Below are 24,528 nucleotides of genomic sequence, written 5' to 3'. Positions count from 1 at the left end.
AGTTAGTCACGGCTTTCCTAAGAAGTGAGTAAGAGCAAATGTCCATCTAGTCAGACATAAGTTTCCATCAAATGGATGCTGCTAGGAAGCCCACAAGGCAAACTTTCCTTTATCTTTAAAAATGACAGTTTAAAAATAATAATTTTAAAACCTCATTTTTAAAAAAAATCCTAAAAAATCAATGGATGAACAGATCTGATTCAAATTTGGTGTGGCTAAAGCTCTACCTAAATCTTATCATGGTACAAAGTTTCATCTCTTTATCTTTAAAAATGACGATTTTAAAAATAATAATGTTAAAACCTCAATTTAAAAAAAATTCCTAAAAAAAAAATGGATGAAAGGATCTGTTTCAAATTTGGTGTGGCTAAAGGTCTACCTAAATCCTTTCATGGTACAAAGTTTCATCTCTATAACTTTAAAAATGACGATTTAAAAAATAATAATTTTAAAACCTCAATTTTTAAAAAAATCCTAAAAAATCAATGGATAAACGGATTTGTTTCAAATTTGGTATGACTAAAGCCCTTCCTAAGAGCTACCATTGTGCCAAGTTTCATGTCTTTATCTTAAAAAATGACGGAGTTATAAGCATTTGTGTTAATTCCCATTAGAGCTGCTCTTTGCAAAAAACTTCATACAGGGCTGCCCTCTGCTGGCTGCAACTGCACACTGCAGCCTGCTGATGTGAATAGGTAAATTATGAACATAGTGGTTACTCTGGTCTGCCATCTTGTGGCCACAGCTGAGCACTGCAGCCTTGTAATTTCAATGGCGATTTTAAAAATCAGGATTTATACCCGTCTGCCCTCTTGTGGCCACTACGGAGCACTGCAGCCTGATCATCTCAATAGCGATTTTAAAATTTAGGAATTATACAGGACTGCCCTCTGCTGGCTACAACTGCACACTGCAGCCTGCTGATGTGAATAGGTAAATTATGAACGTAGTGGTTATTCTGGGCTGCCCTCTTGTGGCCACTGCTGAGATTTGCAGCCAACTAATCTCAAGAGTAGTACTGTTATTGCTTCTTTTAAATTGTGTTTTAACTGTTTTTCTTCTGTTTTTATTTTCATTTTACATTGTACACCGCTCTGAAATTTTTCAATGGGGAGCAGTATATAAATATTCTAAATAAATAATAAATAAATACATATATCAGTGCATATAATGGGGTGCCCGCTTGTGGCCACCATGTTGCACTGCAGCCTTGTCATTTCAATACGATTTTAAAAATTCAGAAAGCTATTTTGGGGTGCCCTCTTGTGGCCATTGCCGAACACTGCAGCCCAATCATCTCAATAGTGATTTAAAAATTAAAAATGTATGCAGTCGATTTAAAAATCAGGATTTATACAGGACTGCCCTCTGCTGGCTACAACTGCACACTGCAGCCTGCTGATGTGAATAGGTAAATTATGAATGTAGTGGTTATTCTGGGCTCCCCTCTTGTGGCCACAGCTGAGCACTGCAGCCTTGAAATCTCAATAGTGATTTAAAATTTCAAAAGTTATACAGTACTGCAGCCTGATCATCTTAATAGCAGCATTTATTTAGCAGTGCATATAATGGGAGCACTGCAGCCTGATAATCTCAATAGAATTTTTTTAATTCAAAAGTGCTGCCCTCTTGTGGCCACAGCTGAGCATTGCAGCCCAATGATGTAATAGGTTAATTATGAATTTAGTGGTTCTTCTAGGGTGCCCTCTTATGGCCACCACTGAGCAATGCAGCCTAATAATGTCAAGAGCAGTATTAACATATCTGTGCATATAATCATGTACTGCAGCCTTGTCATTTCAACAACAATTTATTTATTTATTACATTTCTATACCGCCCAATAGCCGAAGCTCTCTGGGCGTTTCACAAAAATTAAAACCATAATAAAACAACCAACATGTTAAATGCGCAATTACAATTACAAAATACAGTATAAAAAGCACAACCAGGATAAAACCACGCAACAAAATTGATATAAGATTAAAATACAGAGTTAGAACAGTAAAATTTAAATTTAAGTTAAAATTAAGTGTTAAAATACTGACCAAATAAAAAGGTCTTCAGCTGGCGACGAAAGCAGTACAAAAATCAAAAAGTTATTCTGGGCTCCCCTCTTGTGGCCACAGCTGAGCACTGCTGCCTTGTAATCTCAATAACAATTAAAAAATCAGGATTTATACAGGGCACTGCAGCCCGATCATCTCAACAGAGATGAATAAATTCAAAATTTAGGCAGTGCTGCTGCCTTGTAATCCCAATAGTGATTTTAAAATTCAAAAGTTACACAGCCACTGCCGAGTACTGCAGCCTGATAATCTCAATAGCAGTATTAACATATCTGTTCATATAATGGGGTGGCCAACATCATAAACTGCAGCCTTGTCATTTCAATAGCAATTTAACAATTAAAAAGTTATTTTGGGCTGCCCTCTTGTGGCCACAGCTGAGCCCTGCTGCCTTGTAATCTCAATAACGATTTAAAAATCAGGATTTATACAGGGCTGCCATCTTGTGGCCACCATGGTGCACTGCAGCCTTGTCATTTCAATACCGATTTTAAAAAATAAAAATTTATTTTGGGGTGCCCTCTTGTGGCCATTGCTGAACACTAGAGCCTTGTAATCTCAATGGAGATTTAAAATTTCAAAAGTTATGCAGGGCTGCCCTCTTGTGGCTAAAACTGCACACTGCTGCCTGCTGATGTGAATAGGTTAATTATGAATTTAGTGGTTATTCTGGGCTGCCCTCTTGTGGCCACGGCTGAGCACTGCAGCCAACTGATGTGAATAGGTTTTATGAATTTAGTGGTTATTCTAAAATAGCAGGGCATATAATGGGGTGTGGGCACCATGGAGGACTGCAGCCCAATCATCTCTAGAGATTTAAAAATTCAAAACTTAGGCATGGCTGCCCTCTTGTGGCTACAACTGAGCACTGCAGCCTGCTGAATTGGATTGGTTTGTTATGAATTGTTTTTATTCTGGGCTCTCCTCTTGTGGCCACTGTTGAGCACTGCAGTGAGATAACCCCAATCGTGGTTTAAAACTTCAGGATTTATACAGGGATGCTGTTTTATGGCCACCACTGAGTGCTGCAGCCTGCTGATCTGAGTAGCTTAATTAAGAGGTAAGCAGTTACTCTGGGGTGCCCTCTTGTGGCCAACTCAGCATTGCAGCATTGCAGCCTGCATTGCCCTTTTAAGAGCTCAGCCCCTCCCTACTTCCTCACCCTCATCAGCTGCAGCTGATCTTCTTTTGCCTTCTCATTGCTGCCACTTTTATTTCTTGTCCTGCATCGATCAAGGCGCTTGTGGCATCTCCTGCTTCTTCTGGGCCAGAGCAACAGGTAGGTGAATGAGCAGATTGCAGGGGTGGAAAGGGGTGACTTGTTCATGGGCCCTTGCTGGGGCGTGGGCCCTTGGCAGGTGCCTGGCCCCGTCTGCTCTTGGATCCAGCCCTGATAACACCCAAGGCTGGCCAGGTGGTCCTGGCAGCTGAGACAGAGAAACAAGCCCGTAGCTCTCCCTGGGAACAGAGCCTAACTATAATTTTAAATAGTAAGTAAACATTTGCTGCCTTTTCATGGGAAATTCATATTTCCTTCCTCTGGAGGCTTGAGTGGCCCCCTTGGCATGGAACACTTTTAACCAGTTATGTCCCATGGGTAGTATGACACCGAGCGTATAGCCATGAGGACTAGTAACCACTGATAGCCTTTTCCCCCATGAATTTGTCTAATGTTCTTTTAAAGCCATCCCTTGGGCTGAGGGACAACCAAGCTGTAGGGCTGAGGGACAACACGATTCTCTCCCTGCTGCCATTCCACTTAGAGAAGCCACCCAGCTTGGCAGTTGAATCTTAGTTCACCACCGGTAATGGGACAGATTCCTTCACTGCACCTGAGGGCAGCAGGCTAGGTATGGGGGGCAGGCCCCATGGCGTCATCGCCTCTGTCCTCCCAACTCCCTGTCCCCTTAGTGCCTGCCACCTGAGATGGCTGCTTCAGTCTGCCTTCATGGTAGGGTCAGTCCCAAAATGATTTTGCAAAATTATTATTCCTCACAGCACTTTTAATTTCTTTGCTGTTTCTTCCCCAGGGGACCCCCCACCCAGCATCCCTAAAGCCGTGCCAGGGATGGGAATAACCCCTAGGAAAAACCCTTCAATCATCGCAACCAAATCCTGTCAGTGCTGGTGGGCCTAGAGGCCAGGGTTGGCTACGCGCTCATCGCGGGCATCGTCTGCATCCAGAAGCCGGTGCCTAGCCACGTGGGGCCTCGCGCCATTGCAGTCAAGGAGGAATAAGAATAAGAGTGGGGCACCTGGCTGAGTGACAATGTGCTCCGTGTTCTTCAAATGGACCGTGGTTCTTGTACTACGTTAGGCCTGGCAAAGCCACCTCCCCTCAGACGCTTCTCTCTCTTTCCTCTTGTTCATTCCAGAATTCAGGGCATGGGACGGGGTGGGGGGCAGCCGAGGCCAATAAATCTGTGTCACCCACGCTTTGCAGTTCCACTCGTGTGCATCTAGCCTCTCAGTCCTCACATGTTGTGGGTTGAAATGGAACTAGTTGGTAGGCAGATCATATGCAGTGGCGGACCTCTGGCTCCGATACCTACATTCCTTTACTTATTTACTTGTTCTCTTCAGCCAAAAGTAGCTCCCAAGGTATTTGTTTTGGGGTGGGGTACTGGGGTAGAGAAGAAGGTGGACGTGGTTGGCTTTACACCAGTCGCTGTCTCTCAAGACTGCTTGGGTTCCATCAGTGTTTCCCCTATTTCCGACGTCTGGGCTGTGAATGCTGTTGCGTACGCAGCCAAAACAGCACCACCCCTGGAACGAGAGGGAGGGATCAGCAGGCAACATTTGCAGAAATACCCCCCCCCCCAAATCGGGCTGGGGGTGGGGGAGATCTCAAAAACAGCCCAATGATGGCTGCGTGTGCTCAGTGAGCCCAGAATGCTACCTGTCATTCTGTGTCCACTGAGCATGCTTATCCATCATTATTGGGGTAGGGGGATGGAAATGGAGGGGGCCATAGAATGGGGTTTGCAGGAATCCTGAATTACAGCATCTCACCCTGCTACACTTGTGTCCTCTAAACTGGAACCTCTGGACTGCTCATCCCAGTTTGGGGCGGTGGGAGTGAGCTGGCATTACCTTGTAGTAGGAGATTTGCACTCTGTACATGCTCAAGGGCATGGTATTGCCTAAGGCTGAGTTATTACAGATGAGATCTAGGGAGAACCCCTTGCTTGCCCCAAATTAATGTTTTAAATTCTGCTGTCCCGCTGCAGCTAACAGAAGCAGTGACTTAAGTCCTTCAGAGCAAGTTAGTCACGGCTTTCCTAAGAAGTGAGTAAGAGCAAACGTCCATCTAGTCAGACATAAGTTTCCATCAAATGGATGCTGCTAGGAAGCCCACAAGGCAAACTTTCCTGTTAGGAAAAGATAGACTCTTTCTGAACACGGCAGTTCCATTTTGCTGTGATCCAGACCTCTTCTCTATGAGTTGGCCTAATCCTGTGTAGTCTTCCATTTATTCTGTATATCGGTTGCCAAATAACAGCAGTTCTCTGGTCAATGTACCAACGGGAGGGCGGGAAGAAAAATGAGAAATCAGGACAAGCAAACAAACATTAGGAAGTAAATTGATCAACTGTAAAATTGAAACACGAGTACAAGACATCCAAACTTTGCATTAAGAGCAGGGAGATAATACAATACCAATTTCACTGAGCCAAATGACCCTATTGAAACCACAGTATAATATATGAGTATAAAAGGTTGAAGGGGAAATAAAAATCTCCTTGCCTGGTGCAAGAAAGGCAGTAAAATAGATGCCAGGAACGCCTTTTTGGGAAGGGCCACTGCTGAAAAGGCTCTGCTCTCGTAGCCCCAGCGCCGGGGGCATGTGGAGAAGGCTCAGCCTGTGTACAAATTAGCTCTAGACATTTTCCACACTGTATTTGAGGGGAAGGAAACTGTGTGTTGGGGGGAGGTGGGCAGGGTACCGTGCCTTGCCCAAGTACTTACCCCCTTTTTGACTTTGCAACCTGGAATTAAAATGGAGTTCATGGGCATGTTTACCATTCGATTGACACAACATACTCAACACTTTGAAGGTGCAAAATATTTTTATTGTGGCACAAAAGTCGAATTTACAATAAAAAAATATTTTGCACCTTCAGAGTGTTAAGTATGTTGTGTCAATCGAATGGTAAACATGTCCATGAACTCCGGTTTAATTCTAGGTTGTAACGGAATGAACTGTGGACATGGGATGGTGCTTATGCATGGCTGTCTATCATTGCTAGTAGTTCAGATTTAAAACCTGAGTCACACTGAGACTGTATAACAGGGGTGGGTAACTTGCGGCCCTCCAGATGTTTTGGTTTACAAATCCCATCAGCCTGAGCCAAGGACATAGTTAATGGTGAGAGATTATGGGACTTGTAGGTCAAAACATCTGGAGGGCCACCAGCTGCCCACCCCTGTTTTATAACGTTAACAAGCCTGCATCCATCACTGCCCTTTTTGTGGACATTGGCTAACGCTGCACTTCTCAAATACAGTGAGCTGCTGAAAGAACAATCTGTTCATTTTATAAAAGTTGTGTATCTTTTATCCTGTGCATATTGAACTTCTGTCCACTCTAATGGCTGCCCCCAGTGAGGGGCTAAGGAAACAGTCATTTTTTAAAAAGCGTCAGCAGCCCTTTGAGATTTCCCAGAGTTCCCTGCCCAACCCCACTTCAGAACAAGGCTTTCTGGGAAAGACAAAATGTCAGCCATTCAGATTCTCTTCTCGCCCTGCCAAGATTAGATAAAGGATTCGTCCCTGGAATTAATTGGGGTAAAGTTTTCTTTTTAAATTGCACTACATGTGTTTGATGTTTGTGTTATCAGCAATAACTTCACTGTGAATGACCACTGTCAATAAGGCGATGGGCATTTAATTTTCTTCTGCCTTCCCTGTTCTTTGTGCTTTTCTTTTTCCTCTTCTCCTACTCCACACTGTATGTGTTGTATGCAAACCTGAACCTGTCCACAATGCTTCATGTGCATCTGATGGAAAGTTTGTGCCAGAATAAAATCTTTGGTCTTTAAGGTGTCCCAATCTTTGTGTAATGGTTGTTAAGATCTTCTAAGAAGGTTTTTTTTAAAAGACGCTGCTGCCGCCTCCCTTAAATCTGCTTGCAGTTAGATTACAGTATCTAAAACAGGGGTGGGCAGAAGGTAAATCCCCAAATGTTTTGGACTTCAAGTCCCAGAAGCCCTAGCCTGCATTCCTGCAGTGGTTAGGAATGCTGGGAACTGAAGTCAAGAACATCTGGAGATCTCCTTTTTGCTCACCCGTACTCTAAAATACCTTCCACAGGATAGCTTTCAGCAAATCATTTAATGTATTTATGTAAAATGTTCCTTGGGCGCTTTTCAGAGCAGAAAGCCCTGCAAGGCGGCTTACAGGAATAAAATACATAAAAGCAGCTCCTGTAGTGTTGGGAGATAAATATAAGCTCATATAGCGTGGGGAGACGAATGATCATAATTTATGATAATACATTTGCAATGCCTGGTGCAGGATAGTGAGGATGATAGTCTATTTGAGAATCTGGTAGTTAGGAGTTCCTATCCCCTTTCCAACAGGTGCCTTTTTAAACTAACCCCCAGGAGTTCCCCAACTCCTGATATAGTGCAGAGGGGAAGGGGTCTAGTTGTGGGGTTGGTGGCTGGACATTTGAGTTGACTTTGTAGCTCCGGTTTGTTCGGTTTTTGCCTGGAAAGGCTGCATCAATCTAGAGGTTGGGAGTTCCATTTCCCTTTGGTGTGTATTCTTTTTCCTTGAAAGGCAGCTTAGAACTTGAGCCCCGGATCTAAGTCACCATGTGTCAGGGCTGCTTTAGGGTGGATTGTTGCCTTGAGCAGGGGGTTGGACTGGATGGCCTTTTAGGCCCCTTCCAACTCTCTTATTCTATGATTTTAAGTGCCACAGCCTGTCTTTCGCCTGCAACTAGAGCATAAACTTTCGAGGCTGAGGCTGGAGTTGCAATTGCCTTTGGTGGCTTGGTGTGTTTTGTGTTGTGCAGAAGCAGGAGCGCCGGCTGAAGTCCACGTCCCCCCCAAACTGTAGCGAGGAGAGGCGCGTGATTGTGCCGTGTCCCTCTTGAAGGCCTCCTTGGGAACGGAGCTTCGCCTCGTAGGCCCGAGAAGCGGTGTCGGGCTGTAGGCGAGTGTCAGAAGCGTTGGGCTTGTAGAGGCTCGGGTGCGGGCTTGCGGCTCCCCCGGGTCTCCCCTTTGGCCGTGAAAGGCTCGAAGCGGCTCCCCCAATGGAAGCTCCGGCCCTCTTTTTGTGCAGCCCCTGGAGCGCGGTGGGCGAGCGCCCCCAGCGGTGCAGGCTGAAGTCTGCGAGGTGCAGCCCCGGCAGGTTTTTTCCCCCTTTCAATGTGTGTCGCCTTAAATGCAAGTTTGGGGGTAACAGCTCCCCAGCAAGTTTGGCTCCGTAGGAAGAGCGGCCTGCGTCTGGGCGCCCAGTCCGGGGTTTTGGAATCCCCGGTATGGGCGCTCCTTTTTTTTTTATTTTCAATGGGCGCGTTCGGCGCCTTAAGTATAAGTTCCGAATAGGTGGATTCCAAGTGCTGGTATAGCACAGTGGGAAGGCGCTTGGCTGCGGAGCCCAAGCCTGGGAGTTCGAATCCCCACTGTGCGCTCCCGGGAGAGGGGCCAGCCGAGATCACCCATAGTCCAGTGGCCATGCACGGGATTAACTACCCGGCCACACCTCCATAGTCAGTGGCCATATGCACGGGATTAACTACCCGGCCACACCCACATAGTCAGTGGCCATGCACGGGATTAACTACCCGGCCACACGGAGCGGAAGTGGCTCATGGGGTTACGCGCCCCGCCACCTGGGCAGCCTTGGGCAAGCTGCACAGACCTCGGTGCCCAGCTGCCCCCCAGCCGTCGACCCAAGAGCGGACAAGCCCAGAGTGCGGACAACCCCAGAGAGACACCCCAAAAGACTGTGCGGCAGTGGCGACGCAGCACAAGTCACAGGCGGCTGGGGCGGTTATGCCTAAAGTAACCTGGGGGCATCACAGTACGCCCCCAGGCGAAAAACTTCGCACTTAGTATCTTTTAGATATATACAGCCGCCTCTCGCGCCTGCGCAAAAGGCTCCTCCCTCTCTCCCCCCTTTTGCATGGCTTCCCCCCTCTTTCTCGGCCTCCTAGGGACCTCTCCCCAGGGGCCCCCACTCGGGCTGCGGCAGGGTATTTAATCCCATCAATTGCCGCTTCGACTAGGGGTGATCTAGCTGGGCCGACCCCGGCAGGCACAAGCGGGGATTCGAACTCCCAGGCTTGGGCTCCGCAGCCAAGCGCCTTCCCACTGTGCTATTCCAGCTGTTGGAAGGAACAATTCGGAACTAATATTTCAAGCGCCAACTCCCACACACCTGATCGAGATAACTACTTAATTACCCCAGCCGGATACGTCAGACCGCAAGTGCTTGTGGGAACTTACGTCAGACCGCAAGTGCTTGTGGGAACTTAGATGGGAGGCTGCAGTGCAGGCTTCAGAAACGCAAGGGGGCGCCACGTACATTGCGCAGCCGCAGGGCCACCACTCGCAAGACCTGCCATTGCCAACGGCCTTCGCCAGGGGCGCCATTCGCCAGGGGCGCCACGTACATTGCGCAGACGCACGCCCACCACTCGCAAGACCTGCCATTGCCAACGGCCTTCGCCAGGGGCGCCGCGTGCATCGGCCAGCCTTGCAAGCCAATGGACACAGGAAGGACTAGCAACAGCGCCCATTGCCAAGAGCCTGCCGCACCTCCCACTGGGCTGGGCTACACGATGGGCTTCGCAACTCCTGCTCCAGCCTCTCGCCCCGGGTGGCCTCTTAAGGAAGCACAACACACTTAGGACTGCCGAGCGCCGCCTTCCCACGGGGCTCCAGCTCCCCAGCCTTCAACACGGCAAGGGGCCTTCCCAAGGCCACAGAGCCGCTCCTTCGGAGCTGGCCCCACTCAGCCATGGCTCGCAGGGGAGAAGAGCGGCGACCCTCTAGGGCTGCTCGGAGGGTGCCGTCTCGCTCCCAGGCGCCCCTGACAGCGAGGCCCGGGCTCACCAATGCTGCGGGGCCAAGTCCCAAGCTCCCGCAGACCCGCTTTCCGACCAGCCCTGCCCTACACGGCCACTCCACGCCAGCCATGGGCTCGTGCCCTTCTCTGGACCCCCTCGACCCTGCTCCCGCCCCCGAGCTGCGCAGTAACACCTGGGTCCCCCCCCACCGCTTTAGTTGGCCCCTCTGCAGCAGCGACCCCCGCTCCGAAAATGCTCCGCGCTCCATCAGGCTCGGAAAAAGTGTCCATTAGCTAAAACGGAGCCTGACTGCGGGGGGCGCATTTTCGGAGTGGGGGTCGCTGCCTGGGAAGCCACAACTAACCCCCCCCCAAGCTAGCATCCCCCTCCCCAAAGACGCCCCCTCCTCGCCTTCCTTTAGGCTCCATTCGGACGAATGGAGCCTAAAGGAAGCAGTGGGGGGGGGCATTTTCGGAGTGGGGGTCGCTGCCTGGGAAGCCACAACTAACCCCCCCCCAAAGCTAGCACCCCCCTCCCCAAAGACGCCCCCTCCTCGCCTTCCTTTAGGCTCCATTCGGACGAATGGAGCCTAAAGGAAGCAGTGGGGGGGGCATTTTCGGAGTGGGGGTCGCTGCTTGGGAGGCCACAACTAACCCCCCTCCCAAAGCTATCCCCCCTTTCAAAAATGAGCCCTCTAACTCCCCCTCCCAATGCCCCCTCCCCTGCTTCCTTGAAGCTCTATTGGCACGAATAGAGCTTAAAAGAAACAGTGCGGGGGGCATTTTCGGAGTGGGGGGCGCTGCCTGGGAAGCCAAACTAACCCCCCCTCCCAAAGGTAATTCCCCCCTCCCCAAAGATGCCCCCTCCTCGACTTTCTTTAGGCTCCATTCAGACGAATGGAGCCTAAAGGAAGCAGTGGGGGGTCATTTTCGGAGTGGGGGGCCGCTGCTTGGGAGGCCACAACTAACCCCTCTCCCAAAGCTATGCCCCCCCTTCAAAAATGCCCCCTCCTCTCCTTCCTTTAGGCTCGTAAAAAGGCACCATTGGCACAGTCGCAGCCTAAAGAAAGCAGTGCGGGGGGGGGCGTTTTCGGAGTGGGGGGTCGCTGCTTGGGAGGCGAATATTAACCCCCTCCCAAAGCTATCCCCCCCTTTCAAAAATGCCCCCTCCCCTGCTTCCTTGAGGCTCTATTGGCACGAATAGAGCCTAAAAGAAGCAGTGCGGGGGGCATTTTCGGAGTGGGGGGCGCATCCTGGGAAGCCAAACTACCCCACGTCCCAAAGCTAGCTCCCCCCTCCCCAAAGACGCCCCCTCCTCGCCTTCCTTTAGGCTTCATTGGGACGAATGGAGCCTAGAGGAAGCAGTGGGGGGGGGCATTTTCGGAGTGGGGGTCGCTGCTTGGGAGGCCACAACTAACCCCCCACCCAAAGCTATGCCCCCCCTTCAAAAATGCCCCCTCCTCTCCTTCCTTTAGGCTCGTAAAAAGGCACCATTGGCACAATCGCAGCCTAAAGAAAGCAGTGCGGGGGGTGCATTTTCGGAGTGGGGGGGTCGCTGCCTGGGAAGCCAAACTAACCCCCCTCCCAAAGCTAACTCCCCCCTTCCCAAAGATGCCCCCTCCTCGCCTTCCTTTAGGCTCCATTCGGACGAATGGAGCCTAAAGGAAGCAGTGGGGGGGGGCATTTTCGGAGTGGGGGGGTCGCTGCTTGAAAGGCGAAAACTAACTCCCCCTCCCCAAGCTACCCCACCCCCGAATGATGCCCCCTCCCCTGCTTCCTGGAGGCTCTATTGGCAGGAATAGAGCCTAAAAGAAGCGGTGCGGGGGGGGGGCATTTTCGGAGAGGGGGTCGCGGCTACGGAGGAGGGGGACTAACTCCCCCTCCCCAAAGCCAGGGCCCCGCCCCCTCGAAACCCCGCCCCCTCGAAACCCCGCCCCTCCCGCGTTTCCTTTAAGCTCGAAAAAGGCCTCCGTGGACGCCCAGGAAGCGCCTTTCCGTGCCTGAAAGGAAGCGGGGGGAGGGAGGGCGGCGGAGAGGCTCGCTAATTCTCCCCGGGGGCCCCCCACGCGCGCCGCGACCCCCCTAAGCAAAACTCGCCCCTTCCACGCTGCGCTCCGTCTCCACAGCTGCTCTTCCGACGACCGCCACGAAGAAGGGAATTTGCAGGTGCAGACTTGTCCTTTAAATTTCGCACAATGCCCTCGACAGAGCTCTGGTGCCTTGTGGGAGTTTTAAAGGGCGCCTGATAAGTGAGCTCAACACTGCCGTGGAAGAACCAGTTTGGATCAAGGCGGTAGCAGAGGGAGAATGTCAGTCATCCATCTCAGCTTTCCCCAACCTGGTGCCCTCCAAATGTTTCACACTTTAACTCCCATCAGCCTCAACCTGCATGGCCAGTGGTCAGGAATGCTGGGAGTTATAGTTGGAGAAGGCTGGTCTAACCGTACACACACGGCTCCAATCCAGATCCCGACCACAAACATACACACACCACTATTAGCCGTGGAGGAGAAAACATATTTATTAATTTACAGCATTTTTATCCTGCTTGCTCCTCAGGCAAAAACCTTCCCAGAGCAGTGTACATATAATCAGTACAAGAAGACAGTCCCTGCCCGCAGACTTACAATATAAAAAGTCATGACAGACAAGGAAAAAGGGAGGAGGGGGGAAATGAGGTGAAAAAATTAGGAAACTGCTGGTGAAATGGCCCCACTTATCCATCACATCCAGACCAGTGAAGCCTTTTGGAATGGTTGCTGGTTGTGAAATGTGCAGATGTGAACATTTACCAGGAGTGTTTATACGGGGTTGCCCTCTCGTGGCCACCACTGAGCACTGCCGCCTGTTCATCTCAACGTCAGCGTTTCTACTGGAGGACTCTGAGCCCTGAAGTCTGCTTCTTTCAAAAGCAGAGTTAAGACCTCACCTCAGCATTTATACTGGGGTATACTACATGCATAAAACTGGTTGAAACTGTCATTCTCACATCCCGGGGTACTCTGGGAAATGTAGTTCTTTGGAAAAGGCTAGGGAGCATTCCCAAAAGTTTCTCTGCTATCCAGCCAAACTACCATTTGCTTCACCTGCCAGTACCTTGACCTCCCAGTAGCTTCACCTGCCAGTATGTTGACCTGCCAGTACTACCAACAGATCATCAGCCACAAACAACTGGGTTAAAAAGCCACTAAGAAAAGAATAACATGATGACCAAAGCCCCCCACCCAATTCTTAAAGGGCTCGTGTGACCCACCTACACACACACACCCAAAAATAAAGATTCTTCATCAGAATGCTCAGATCAGCAGGAATATTGTGGTTTGGGCCTATTTTGCAAAACTGTCCTTCACTTCTGCTTTCTGCAGTAGACTCTGATAATCTTTTGGGGGTTTCCCACTCTTTCTAACCCGTGGGGTGATAAAAGGGGATTTCCTGTGGGAAAACTGGAGCTTCATCCACAAGAACTTTCTCCTCCGCTCATTTCATTTCTTCTCCCTGCTGTGTTCCAAAACGGGGCTGCAATGATTTGGACTTTGCTTGCTTCGACGCTGTACGCAGGTAAGAAGGTTTATCTTCTTAAAAGATATGTCCGCCTTCTGATCCCAGTTTCTTGCTTCTGAGGAAGGGAGAGACGTTGGTGGCAAACGACTCGAGAAAGATTAGCAGTAGAACGGTGAACCATCAGTGACTTTACCAGCAGAAGGTCCCAGTTCAATCCAGGTATTGCCTGTTAAAAGGAGTTAGGGGATGAGAAAGGCCCTCATCCCTTCTCTCTCTTCTCCTATTGCATTTCAGGAGAAAAAATATTGGGCTCCCTGGATAAACAGACAATGCAGGCAGCTTCCTAGGATGAATTATCCCTGGCATCGACGGTAGCTCAGCGGGACAGGGCATGTTTCGGATGGAGAAGGCTCAGGTTCAATCTCCAGTATAATAGCAGGGAGAAGATAGCTATGTTTTGCCATATATTCTGCATGGGGACAGGACTGAAAGCCTCTTATAAATAAATTCAGTGGGGAGAAGGAGAAGAAAATCCCCTTCTAAGGCACATTGGTTCAGTTCATACTGCTGCATGAAGCTCTGTCGTTGTACAGCTTGGGACCTTGCTACAAGTTCTAGACTTCATAAGGAACTGTAATGAAACACAGATGGATTCGTTTACTGCAGGGATGGGTTTTATAAGGTGACCCTATGAAAAGGAGGACAGGGCTCCTGTATCTTTAACAGTTGCATTGAAAAGGGAATTTCAGCAGGTGTCATTTGTATAGATGGAGAACCTGGTGAAATGTCCTCTTCATCACCACAGTTAAAGCTGCCCTCTTTTAAATCTGGTCACTCTAGTATAGCTCCTGCAGCTTTAACTGCTGTGATGAAGAGGGCATTTCACCAGGTTCTCCATATATACAAATGACACCTGCTGAAATTCCTTTTCTATGCAACTGTTAAAGATGCAGGAGCCCTGTCCTCCTTTTCATGTGGTCACCCTAGGTTTTATCCATTGCACCTTGGAACAATAAATTTCCAGATTTGGCCCACCCATTTTTTTCCCTTTTGTTATTGTAGGGCAGGGGCCTCCAACCCTGTTGGATCAGTGGGCACATTTGGATTTTATTTTATTTTTCAGAGTGTCATGGGAATTCTCACAAAATGGCTGCTATGAGGTGTGGCTTGCCTATTCATAAAACGGCAAGCATGGCCAGTCACAAAACACTCATTATTTCCCAGAAGGCAAACTGATGAGATTAAAGAAAAGTCACTTGCCCAAAGACTGAAGGTCAAGGCAGGAGTGGGCTGTGAGCACCAAAACACAAAACCACTCCTCTAAACCCAAATAAAGATGGTGCGGGAGGTAGCCTTTCACTTTGCAGCAATCCAATTAAAAAACGAAATTAGAAGAATATTAAGAAACAAAATTCAGGGGAGGCAGGCAGCCTGGTGGACACGAAGAGAAGTTCCATGGTGCCTACGGGCTCTACGTTGGAGGCTCCAAATGAAGGGTCATGTTAAGGTTAGATTCTTATAAATTATCTTCTTTGAAAGAATCTAAGATGTTGCTTGCAACTAGTCATACTTCTCTTTTGCTTGAAAGTACTTCCTGTTCTTTATGATGTATTTTGGTTGTCAGTTCTTAATTTCTCAATCACGAGATTGGCTATTTTATTTTATTGCTATTTGATTTTTAAACTTTTTTTAAAAAATAGAATTATACCCACACACACGTTCGACAGGATGATCATCCAATTGCCAAGTCCAATTTTACTTGCTTTCTGGAGAGAACCAGTGCTTTTGTTGGGAGATTTATTTATTTATTTATTTATTTATTTATTTATTATATTTTTACACTGCCCAATAGCTGAAGCTCTCTGGGCGGTTCACAAAAATTAAAACCACGAAAAGCATAAAAAACAACCAACAATCTAAAAACACAAATACAAAATACAATATAAAAAGCACAATCAGGATAAAACCACACAGCAAAAATTGATATAGGTTAAAACACGGAATTAAAATAGCAAAGTTTAAATTTAAGTTAAACTAGGTGTTAAAATACTGAGAAAATAAAAAGGTCTTCAGCTGGCGATGGAAGGAGTACAGTGTAGACGCCAGATCTGTTCTCTGTTACATCAGGAAAAACTTAACTCTGAGGGAATTTCATAACTCCCCTATGAGGGGAGACATGATAGCCCTCTTGAAATACTTGAAAGTTTGTCACACAGAGGAGGGCCAGGATCTCTTCTCGATCCTCCCAGAGTGCAGGACACGGAATAACGGGCTCAAGTGACAGGAAGCCAGATTCCAGCTGGACATCAGGAAGACCTTCCTGACTGTTAGAGCAGTACAACAATGGAACCAGTTACCTAGGGAGGTTGTGGGCTCTCCCACACTAGAGGCATTCAAGAGGCAGCTGGACAACCATCTGTCAGGGATGCTTTAGGGTGGATTCCTGCATTGAGTAGGGGGTTGGACTCGATGGCCTTATAGGCCCCTTCCAACTCTGCTATTCTATGATTCTACTATTCTATGAATCTATTTGAGGCATTTGGGTTCAGCACCTTGGATATCTCCTTTAGAGAGCTGGTTGGAATTTATCCTTTTTTTCCAAATGATAAATCCCTTAAATAAATAAATAATCTTATCTACCTCCCCTCCCCTCCCAACTCCCAGATGATATATACATGAAAGATTTCTGGCGCCGAGTCTATGACTGCGAATGGTACTACACTTCGTGGATGCCACAATGCACAGGGGATGAAAATAGCAACAGCACCAACAAATTCCAAAACATTTTCTTTTCTCCAACCTGGGGTTACAGTATCTGCATTCAAGAGGCAGCTGGACAACCATCTGTCAGGGATGCTTTAGGGTGGATTCCTGCATTGAGCAGAAGGTTGGACCCCATGGCCTTATAGGCCCCTTCCAACTCTACTATTCTATGGTTCTATGATCTGCTTTAGTTTTGAGAAAGAGCAATGTTGTAGGTTTGCACAGACAGATACAAAGTATGGGCCCATTCAGAAGACACCTAAAACCATGGCTTTAACCATGGTGGTTAAGCCAGAAAGCCAGGCTGTGTTCAGAAGACACCTTAAACCATGGCTTTAACCATGGTGAATATGGCTTGTTGCTTTATTCACCATGATTAAAGCCATGGTTTAAGTTGTCTTCTGAATGGGGCCAAAGAGAGGCAAGTGAGTTTCCAGCTGGAGTCAGGCAACTTTGGGAAGTGCAGGCTTAGGGGAGGGACAGAGGTCTGATCTTGGGGATCAGCTACCTGTTTTGAGCAGCCTGCTTGCTCCTGCTTAGATATGCTTGTGTGAACGTTCCTTCTACTTCCGATGTTCACGTTGTGAATGCCGTTGCTGACGCAGTCAGAATGGAACCATCCACGAACAAGAGGGAGGTATCGCCAGTCCTGGGGGGAAACAGCAGGGTTTGTACAAATAATATTTAGGAAAAGCACCCCAAGGGAGGAACAGAAGCCCAAGAACCACCCAATGAGGACTAGAATGCTGACTACTGTCAAGGGGGAACAGAAAACTAGTGGGAGAGGAGTAGAGGGACGGGATATGCTGCCCCGTGGACCTGGACGGAGGGATTTGCAGCAACCTAGCTATGTTGTCAATAATACACTTTGTATCTTCCCTTCTAGCCCTGCTGTCCTCTGCGGCCTGCACTCCAGCGCAGGTATCTGGGCTTATGGGAGGTTCTGTGCTCCTGAAGGCGGAAATCCCTCCTGGCTTCCATGTCCGAGAAACCTTCTGGAAGTCCCTGACCCCTTTAGATGAACTGGTGGCCACCTCCTTCACGGGAGCACGGGTGACCCAGTATCGATCCCGGTTCTATGGAAGGTGTCAGCTTCACAATAATTTCACCTTGGAGATCAGCCCTGTGGGCCTGGGAGATGCTGGGACCTTCTTGGTGCTGCTGGTGAACATATCGGGAGAGATGGAGGAACAGGTCTTTCACCTGGCGGTCTATGGTATGGTCCACCAAAGGAAAAGGGATGTGGCTGGTCAGTCATTTCACAGCCTCCGATTTTGAACTGGGGCCTTCTTTACTTCCCTGCTATGGATGTTGTGGTTTGTATAGCTGTGGTGCGGAACCTCTGGCCTTCCGCCTGGATCCAGCCTCCCCATCTGGCCATCTGGGCCCCCTCCCCTTTATTGAGGCCCCACCCCTTTGCAAAAGGCAAGGGGAGAGGCATGTCTGCTCTGTCTGGGTCCAGTGCCTCAAGAGCACTTGGAGGCGGTGCGCTTCTGATGGAGCAGCTCCGTCTTGGCCACTGCTGAGATGTTTCCCAACCAGCTGAGCAGAAGCAAGCAAGTGATCACAAGGCAAGGAGGTTGATTCTGATCTTCCAGGGTTCTAAATCACACAAGGAGCCTATGCCTGGACACTTTCCATCACCACATGGAGGGTGAGGAGGAATGTGATGGAGGAAAGCAAAGCTGGTGTGCTCATGCTCACCCGTGACACATCAATTGTTCAGGGAACTAGAATGACTGGAGGAGGGGAGAGCGAAAGAAGGGAGAGAGAGGAAGGGCAGGAAAGAGAAAGGGAAGAGGCAAGAGAGAGAGGAGGGAAGGCAGGAGAGAGGGGAGGGAAGGCAGGAGAGAGGGGAGGAAAAAAGAGAGGGACAGAAAGAGAGAAAGCAACATAGAGGGAAGAGGCAAGGGAGAAGGGAAGGAGAGAGAGAAGGATGGGGAGAAAAGGGGAAGGTGATAGAAAGAGAGGGGGGCAAGAGCGAGGAGAGAACGTGTGTATGAGAGAGAGAGAAGGGGAGGTAGTGTGAAAGAAAGAGAGAAGAGGGACAAGAGAGATAAATGGAGACAGAGAAAGAGAAGGAGCAAAAGAAAGAAGGGGAGAGAAAGTGTGTGTGTGTGTGTGTCAGAGAGAGAGGAAAGATGAAGAGAGAGAGACAGATATGAGAGGGGAGAGAGAAGAAGAGGTAAAGGATGTTGTTTTGGCCACTCCCACTTTTTGGGTTTTGCAACACCCACTGCTGTCATGCAGCCCCCAGAAGACAACATGGAGATGAATGCGGCCCTTTGGCTGAAAAAAAGTGCCCCACTTTTATAGGCATGCCTATAAAAATGTTTTCACACTTTTTTATAGTGTGTGACAACATTTTTAAATGTTGTGTGACTGGCATCACCCCAAAAGTTCTGAGGAAGAGCTGGAAATTACAACATCCTCATTAAACAGCAAGCTCCCAGGGTTGTGTTTTTTTTGAGGGACAATCTGTCCCAAACAGGTTTGAATTTGCCTGGTTCTTGTGCTTGGTTTCGATAAGATCCAGCGTGTGCCAAACATTGCCTGGAGCTTTCTCACCTTTGCTTTCGTTAGAATGTTTGGAATGTAAACTTCTAGTCCTCATGGAGGCAAGGGTACATTTGAAAGCAGAGAAGGTGCCGCTGATAGATGACTTCGGGCTTCAGTTTCCCTTTTGCAATTACCTGTTCCTCCTGCACAACCTCCTGTAATCTCCATCTGCTATGTTGGGTGACATTTCCTGAAATGTGGCTCATTTGCTTAATTTTATTTGATTCTGAGGGCCCAATAGGGCATGGAAATGGTGCATAGCGTAGGGCAAAGGTGTAGAACTGAGGTGGACATGCTCCTTCTTTGGGGTAAATCCAATCACAGATCATTTGACAGTTTCTCTGCTTCCCTCCTACCCCCCCCCCCCCACAATTCTAAAAGGTTGCAATTGCTCACCTAAGGCTCAATTACTTGCAGTAAGAATATGTTGGTCTTTGGGCTCCACCCATTTCACCTCTGGGCACGCCCACCCCTCAATGTAGTCCCCAAGCGCCTCTCCAAAACTCAGACTGAACGAGTTTCTGCTCCTCTTGTGTAGTAAGCAGGATAGGACCCCCCGGCTTGGATCTTCTGACTTCCTGATTTCTCTCCTAACACTTTCAGACGTGGTGTCCACGCCAGCCATCCGAGTGTTCGCCGAAGAGAGGCGTCCAAATGCCTCCGGCGCGTCCTGCGTATTGTTCCTGACTTGTACGGCATCCGCTGGGTCCAATGTCACGTACAGCTGGACAGGGCCGGAGGGCAAGACTCTAGCCAGGGAGAAACACACGGTCTTCGGGAACGGCCAAGTGCTGTGGGCCAAACTGGACCTCCTGGAAGAACAGCAGGAGAGCTACACATGTACAGCAGCCAATACAGTTAGCAAAGGATCAGTTACTGTCCATGTCCAGGAATACTGCCAGAGACAACCAGGTGTGTGATCTTCAGGGGGAAATCAGGGGGCACGCTGAACTAAGGGGGCAGAAACATTTAAGAGTGCAGGTAACATGGCAGATGAGGTTCAGAGGCCTAGCCTTGGAGAGATTCGAAATTGTTTTGCATAAGAAAGACTGCATTCCTCAAAGAGTCTCTGTTCAGAATTATTGATTTTCCCAAGACTCTGTGGTAAAATATTAGTAAATATTGCTATTTATTTATTACTGCATTTATATCCCGCCTCTTTTCATCTTGAAAGGAGCACAAGCAGCCCTTCGCCTCTCCATTTTATCTTCACAACAACCCTGTGAGGTAGATCAGGCTGAGAGTCAGTGACTGGACCAGGGTCACCCAGTGAGCTTCCATGGCTGAGTGGGGACTAGAACCCGGATCCGCAGTCCCAGTCCAACACTCTAACCTCAGTGCAAGTACCTCTGTTTTTCTCCCCAGGGTGGCTAACGTCCATTTTCGGGGAAGGGAATTCAATTGGGGTAAAGGCATGGGGAAAGGGTTAAAAAGCCTTCCCCAACTGGCATGTCCTACATCCAATTTGCACAGACGCACGGCTTTTCAGGTTTGAAAAAAATCCAGAGAGATCCTTGAATTCACGTGGTTTTCACTCCATGACACCAGAATGTAGGACGCTGAGTCACACCCCAAAACAAACACACCTCTAAAAAAACACACTTTACAGTCATTCTACCTGTGAGTGATAAGTTCATCCGTTAATGTAATGTGAGTCCGAACAACATAAATCTAAGCAAACTGGAAATGCTTTATTGGATCGTCTGATACATTTCAGATGATCTCTAACTGGAGAACTGGGTAGATAGCCAAAACAACAACAACAAGACAAAGGATTTATCTAGGCTACGGAATTTAAATATTGTTCAGTTTGGGATTGAAACTTTGAAACTTGAAGAGTCCAGGTCCGGGCCCGATTCAAAGTGCTGGTATTAACATTTATAGCCCTAAACGGCTTGGGGCCAGGCTATCTGAAGGAACACCTCCTCCCATATGTACCTGCCCGGACCCTAAGGTCATCCTCAGGGGTCCTTCTCCGCGAGCCCCTGCCAAAGGAAGTGAGGCAGGTGGCTACCAGGAGGAGGGCCTTCTCTGCTGTGGCACCCCGGCTGTGGAATGAGCTCCCTAAGGAGGTTCGCTTGGCGCCGACATTATATGCTTTTAGATGCCAGCTGAAGACCTTTTTATTCTCCCAGCATTTTAACAGTCTATAAATAAATTTTAACTTGGTGTTTTAAATTTGTAATTTTGCATTGCTGCTGTTTTTATCTGGTTGAGCTTTTATATTGTATTTTATATCATGGTTTTCGACTGTTGTTTAATACTTTGAATGTTTTTAATTTTTGTGAACCGCCCAAAGAGCTCCGGCTATTGGGCGGTATAGAAATGTAATAAATAAATAAATAAGAGAAAGATAACCAGAATAAAACAGGCTGGCATGAGCCCCAGTGGGCCCTCTGGAGCTGGCTCTAGGTACCTGGCTTTCTTCATATTAAATCTTTGCTACATAATCCATAGTGATGAAAAGGGCGGAAAGGTGATGCAAAATGCGACAACCACATGGGGAAGTCAGCAGTGTTTGATTATCAAGATGAGTGTCCTTCCCTCCACAGTAATTCTCAGTAATTCTCTGGAGGGGGCCAGCCCCACCTACGCTAACCGGAGACTACAAATCACATGGAAACCCGGGAAGAATTCCGTGACTTCGAACCATTTCAGAGACTTCCCCTTCAGCCAAGAGTTTCCTCTCCGCTTTCTGTCCCGTGGGGGGAACTTCCTGTTGACCGTTAAAACACACATACACACACATCTACATGACCGCACACTTGAAAACAACGTTTGGAAATTACTGGACATTAGCTGGTCTTGTTCTTTTTTCCCTTCAGTGCATGGAAGAAGCATGCTTCTGAGTTTGTGCAAAGCTCCCTGCCTACCACTGACTGAGAGGGTGTGGCTTTCCAATTGAGGGGCAAGTTTTTTGGGGGGGGTTGCATTGTAAAAGAGGACACCCAGCCACCAGCGAATTTCTAGTCTAAGAGTGGCCCCATGAATTGAGTTTGTTCTCTCTTTTTCAGTTGGCAAAGACCCTCTGTATGATTACAGAGACGTTCTCCTCATTATCATCCCCCTCGCCTCACTCCTCCTCTTGGCAGGAACTGTTTTGATCATGCACTGTAAGCGACGCTCAGGTAAGTGACTTTGCCTTCCTTATCAGGAGACAGGGCTGTCTATTGTTACATTCTCCATCAGATGCTCTGGAGGTGAAATACCGTTTGCACTTTGACTTATATAAGTCAGGCACGGGAAGCATCTTTCTTTAAAACTGTTCTTGCTTTGGCTTGGGCCACAGTTATCCATGCCTTGGTTATGTCCCACGCAATGCACTCTACATGGGGCTACACTTGAAGCATGTCCGGACATTTCCAGTGATGCAAAATGTGCAGAGTCATCTCTACATTAAGGGGAAATCATGTTACCTTACCATGGCTTTTTGCTTGTTGCTTCTTTTGCACAATTGCTATGGGCTGCATTACACGGGCAGAGAGAGGCGACCGGGTGGTTTCAGTTGCATACTTCCCCTCTAAGCAGGCTCCATTCACTTCCACTGAGATAACGCTGGAGGTCCCATTTCCAGTGTTTGACCATTTCTATGTTTTTCTCCCCCTCCCCTTTTTATTTTCCTTGTACAGGGAAAAAAACAGCCTACACCATTTCAGAAAACGAGCCCATTCCTGTTTAGCTGAGTCTTTCATCTATACAGACCTGGTTTTGTGGGAACTCCGCTCCGTTCTATGCACCGGCGGAGCTTTAAGGAATTTTACAAACTGCATCTTGCCCTGGTCGGGGAGTAACGGCTGGGAGCCGGAATGAAGCCATTTGTGTTTGGAACAGGGCTTCCCTTTTTAAGCTAAAAAACACGGAGGGTTTTGTCAGCCCTGGAGGCTCACCAAGAACTCTGTAAATAGCTTCAGTTTCCCAATCCTAGTCTAGAACCAACTACTGGTGCAGCTAATGCTGGAACTCGGGGCGAAATCCAGAGCGCCCCCCCCCCAATGGCCATCCAAAGAGAATCAAGAGATGGGGGCAGTGGTTCTACGTCGGCACCTGGACTGATACAAGGGACATCAGAGAAATCCACAAAGGATTCAAATGAGTTCAGATCTCTATGAATCCAACCAGCCGATCCTGCACCAAACCGACTTTTTCGGAGTCACGTGAATTTTGCAGATTTGCAGACCAGTTTTTCACTTGTTTCGGGGTAGGTGGGTGGGTGGGTGTTGCACATAAGCGGATAAGCGCAAGTAGGACAAAATTGAGAGCCCGTGAGGTGTAGTGGCTAAAGTGTTGGGTCGGGAGTCGGGAGATCCGGGTTCTAGTCCCCACTCAGCCATGGAAACCCACTGGGTGACTTTGGGCCAGTCACAGACTCTCAGCCCAACCTACCTCACAGGGTTGTTGGTGGTGGGCAAATACAAGGCCCTTCGCCTCTTCCTTCTGATGATTCATTATCATCAGAATGATAATTCTGATGATAATGAGGGCAACCAGGATGATCAGGGGTCTGGAAACAAAGCCCTATGAGGAGAGACTAAAAGAACTGGGCATGTTTAGCCTGGAGAAGAGAAGATTGAGGGGAGACAGGATTGCACTCTTCACATACTTAAAAGGTTGTCACACAGAGGAGGGACAGGATCTCTTCTCGATCCTCCCAGAGTGCAGGACACGGAATCATGGGCTCAAGTTAAAGGAAGCCAGATTCCAGCTGGACATCAGGAAAAACTTCCTGACTGTTAGAGCAGTACAACAATGTAACCAGTTACCTAGGGAGGTTGTGGGCTCTCCCACACTAGAGGCCTTCAAGAGGCAGCTGGACAGCCATCTGTCAGGGATGCTTTAGGGTGGATTCCTGCATTGAGCAGGGGGTTGGACTAGATGGTCTTGTAGGCCCCTTCCAACTCTGCTATTCTTTGATTCTATGATCTTTAAATCGGACTTGGACACAACAGCCCTTCAAACAGAGAACACCTTCAAAACAGAGCACAGTCATCTGGCAGCCCTACAAACAGAAGACGTCAAAAAGGGACACATATGGTCATCCTGTAATATACAAATAAAATAGATATGTTATGAAAATGACACGTCTCCAGCACTCTCTCCTTCCAAGGGAAATAGGTCCTGTAAAGGCTGTGTGGCTGAAACGTCAGATCGCACAAGGATTTAAATGGTTTATCACCAGTTGTTTTCCATTTTATTTTTCCGCTCCTAGAATTCGCTGGTGCCGAACTTTGGGGGCCACCTTATAAAGCACCAGTGTATCTCAGGGTTTATCTTGGAAGGGGAGAAAGGGAAGTCAAGAGCCATGCTTGATCATAAGACAAGATTTGGGGGTGTGGGTATATAAAGAGGGGTGGGTAGCATTGCTATAAAGTCACAGGAGTGCAGAACGAAACGAGTGGATGCCGCATCATAGGAATGTACCTTGTTACTCAGTTTCGCTTTTCAGTTCCGCAATTCTTTTTTCTCCAACCACGGAGCAAAACCGTTTCACAAAACGTTCTCCTTTTTGGAGTCCGACTTTCCACCCATCATTCCTGGCTGGTAAACACCACCACCTAGTGTCCATCTCATCATGGGACGCTTATGTTCATATGCAAGCATTCGCTGGGCTTCAGAAGG

The 24,528-nt window shown here is 48.2% G+C and overlaps 2 protein-coding genes across 2 annotated transcripts in view; one reads left to right on the top strand and one right to left on the bottom strand.

The window, feature by feature from the left end:
• The window catches only part of LOC134412273 (NACHT, LRR and PYD domains-containing protein 12-like), a 240,982-nt gene that overhangs the window by 193,115 nt on the left and 23,339 nt on the right, over nt 1-24,528 (bottom strand). The window lies entirely within an intron of this gene.
• SLAMF8 (SLAM family member 8) lies at nt 13,603-23,055 on the top strand. The gene is made up of 5 exons (XM_063145958.1): nt 13,603-13,647; nt 17,240-17,569; nt 19,516-19,824; nt 21,927-22,040; nt 22,542-23,055. Exons 1-5 carry the CDS (start codon nt 13,611-13,613, stop codon nt 22,589-22,591), a joined length of 840 nt encoding a protein of 279 aa, XP_063002028.1. The 5' UTR covers nt 13,603-13,610; the 3' UTR covers nt 22,592-23,055.

The sequence above is a fragment of the Elgaria multicarinata genome, chromosome 21 (assembly GCF_023053635.1).
Source record: "Elgaria multicarinata webbii isolate HBS135686 ecotype San Diego chromosome 21, rElgMul1.1.pri, whole genome shotgun sequence".
In the NCBI taxonomy this organism is placed as follows: Eukaryota; Metazoa; Chordata; class Lepidosauria; order Squamata; family Anguidae; genus Elgaria; species Elgaria multicarinata.
Note: the sequence above shows the minus strand (reverse complement) of the source record. Positions and strands in the feature narration are given on the sequence as shown.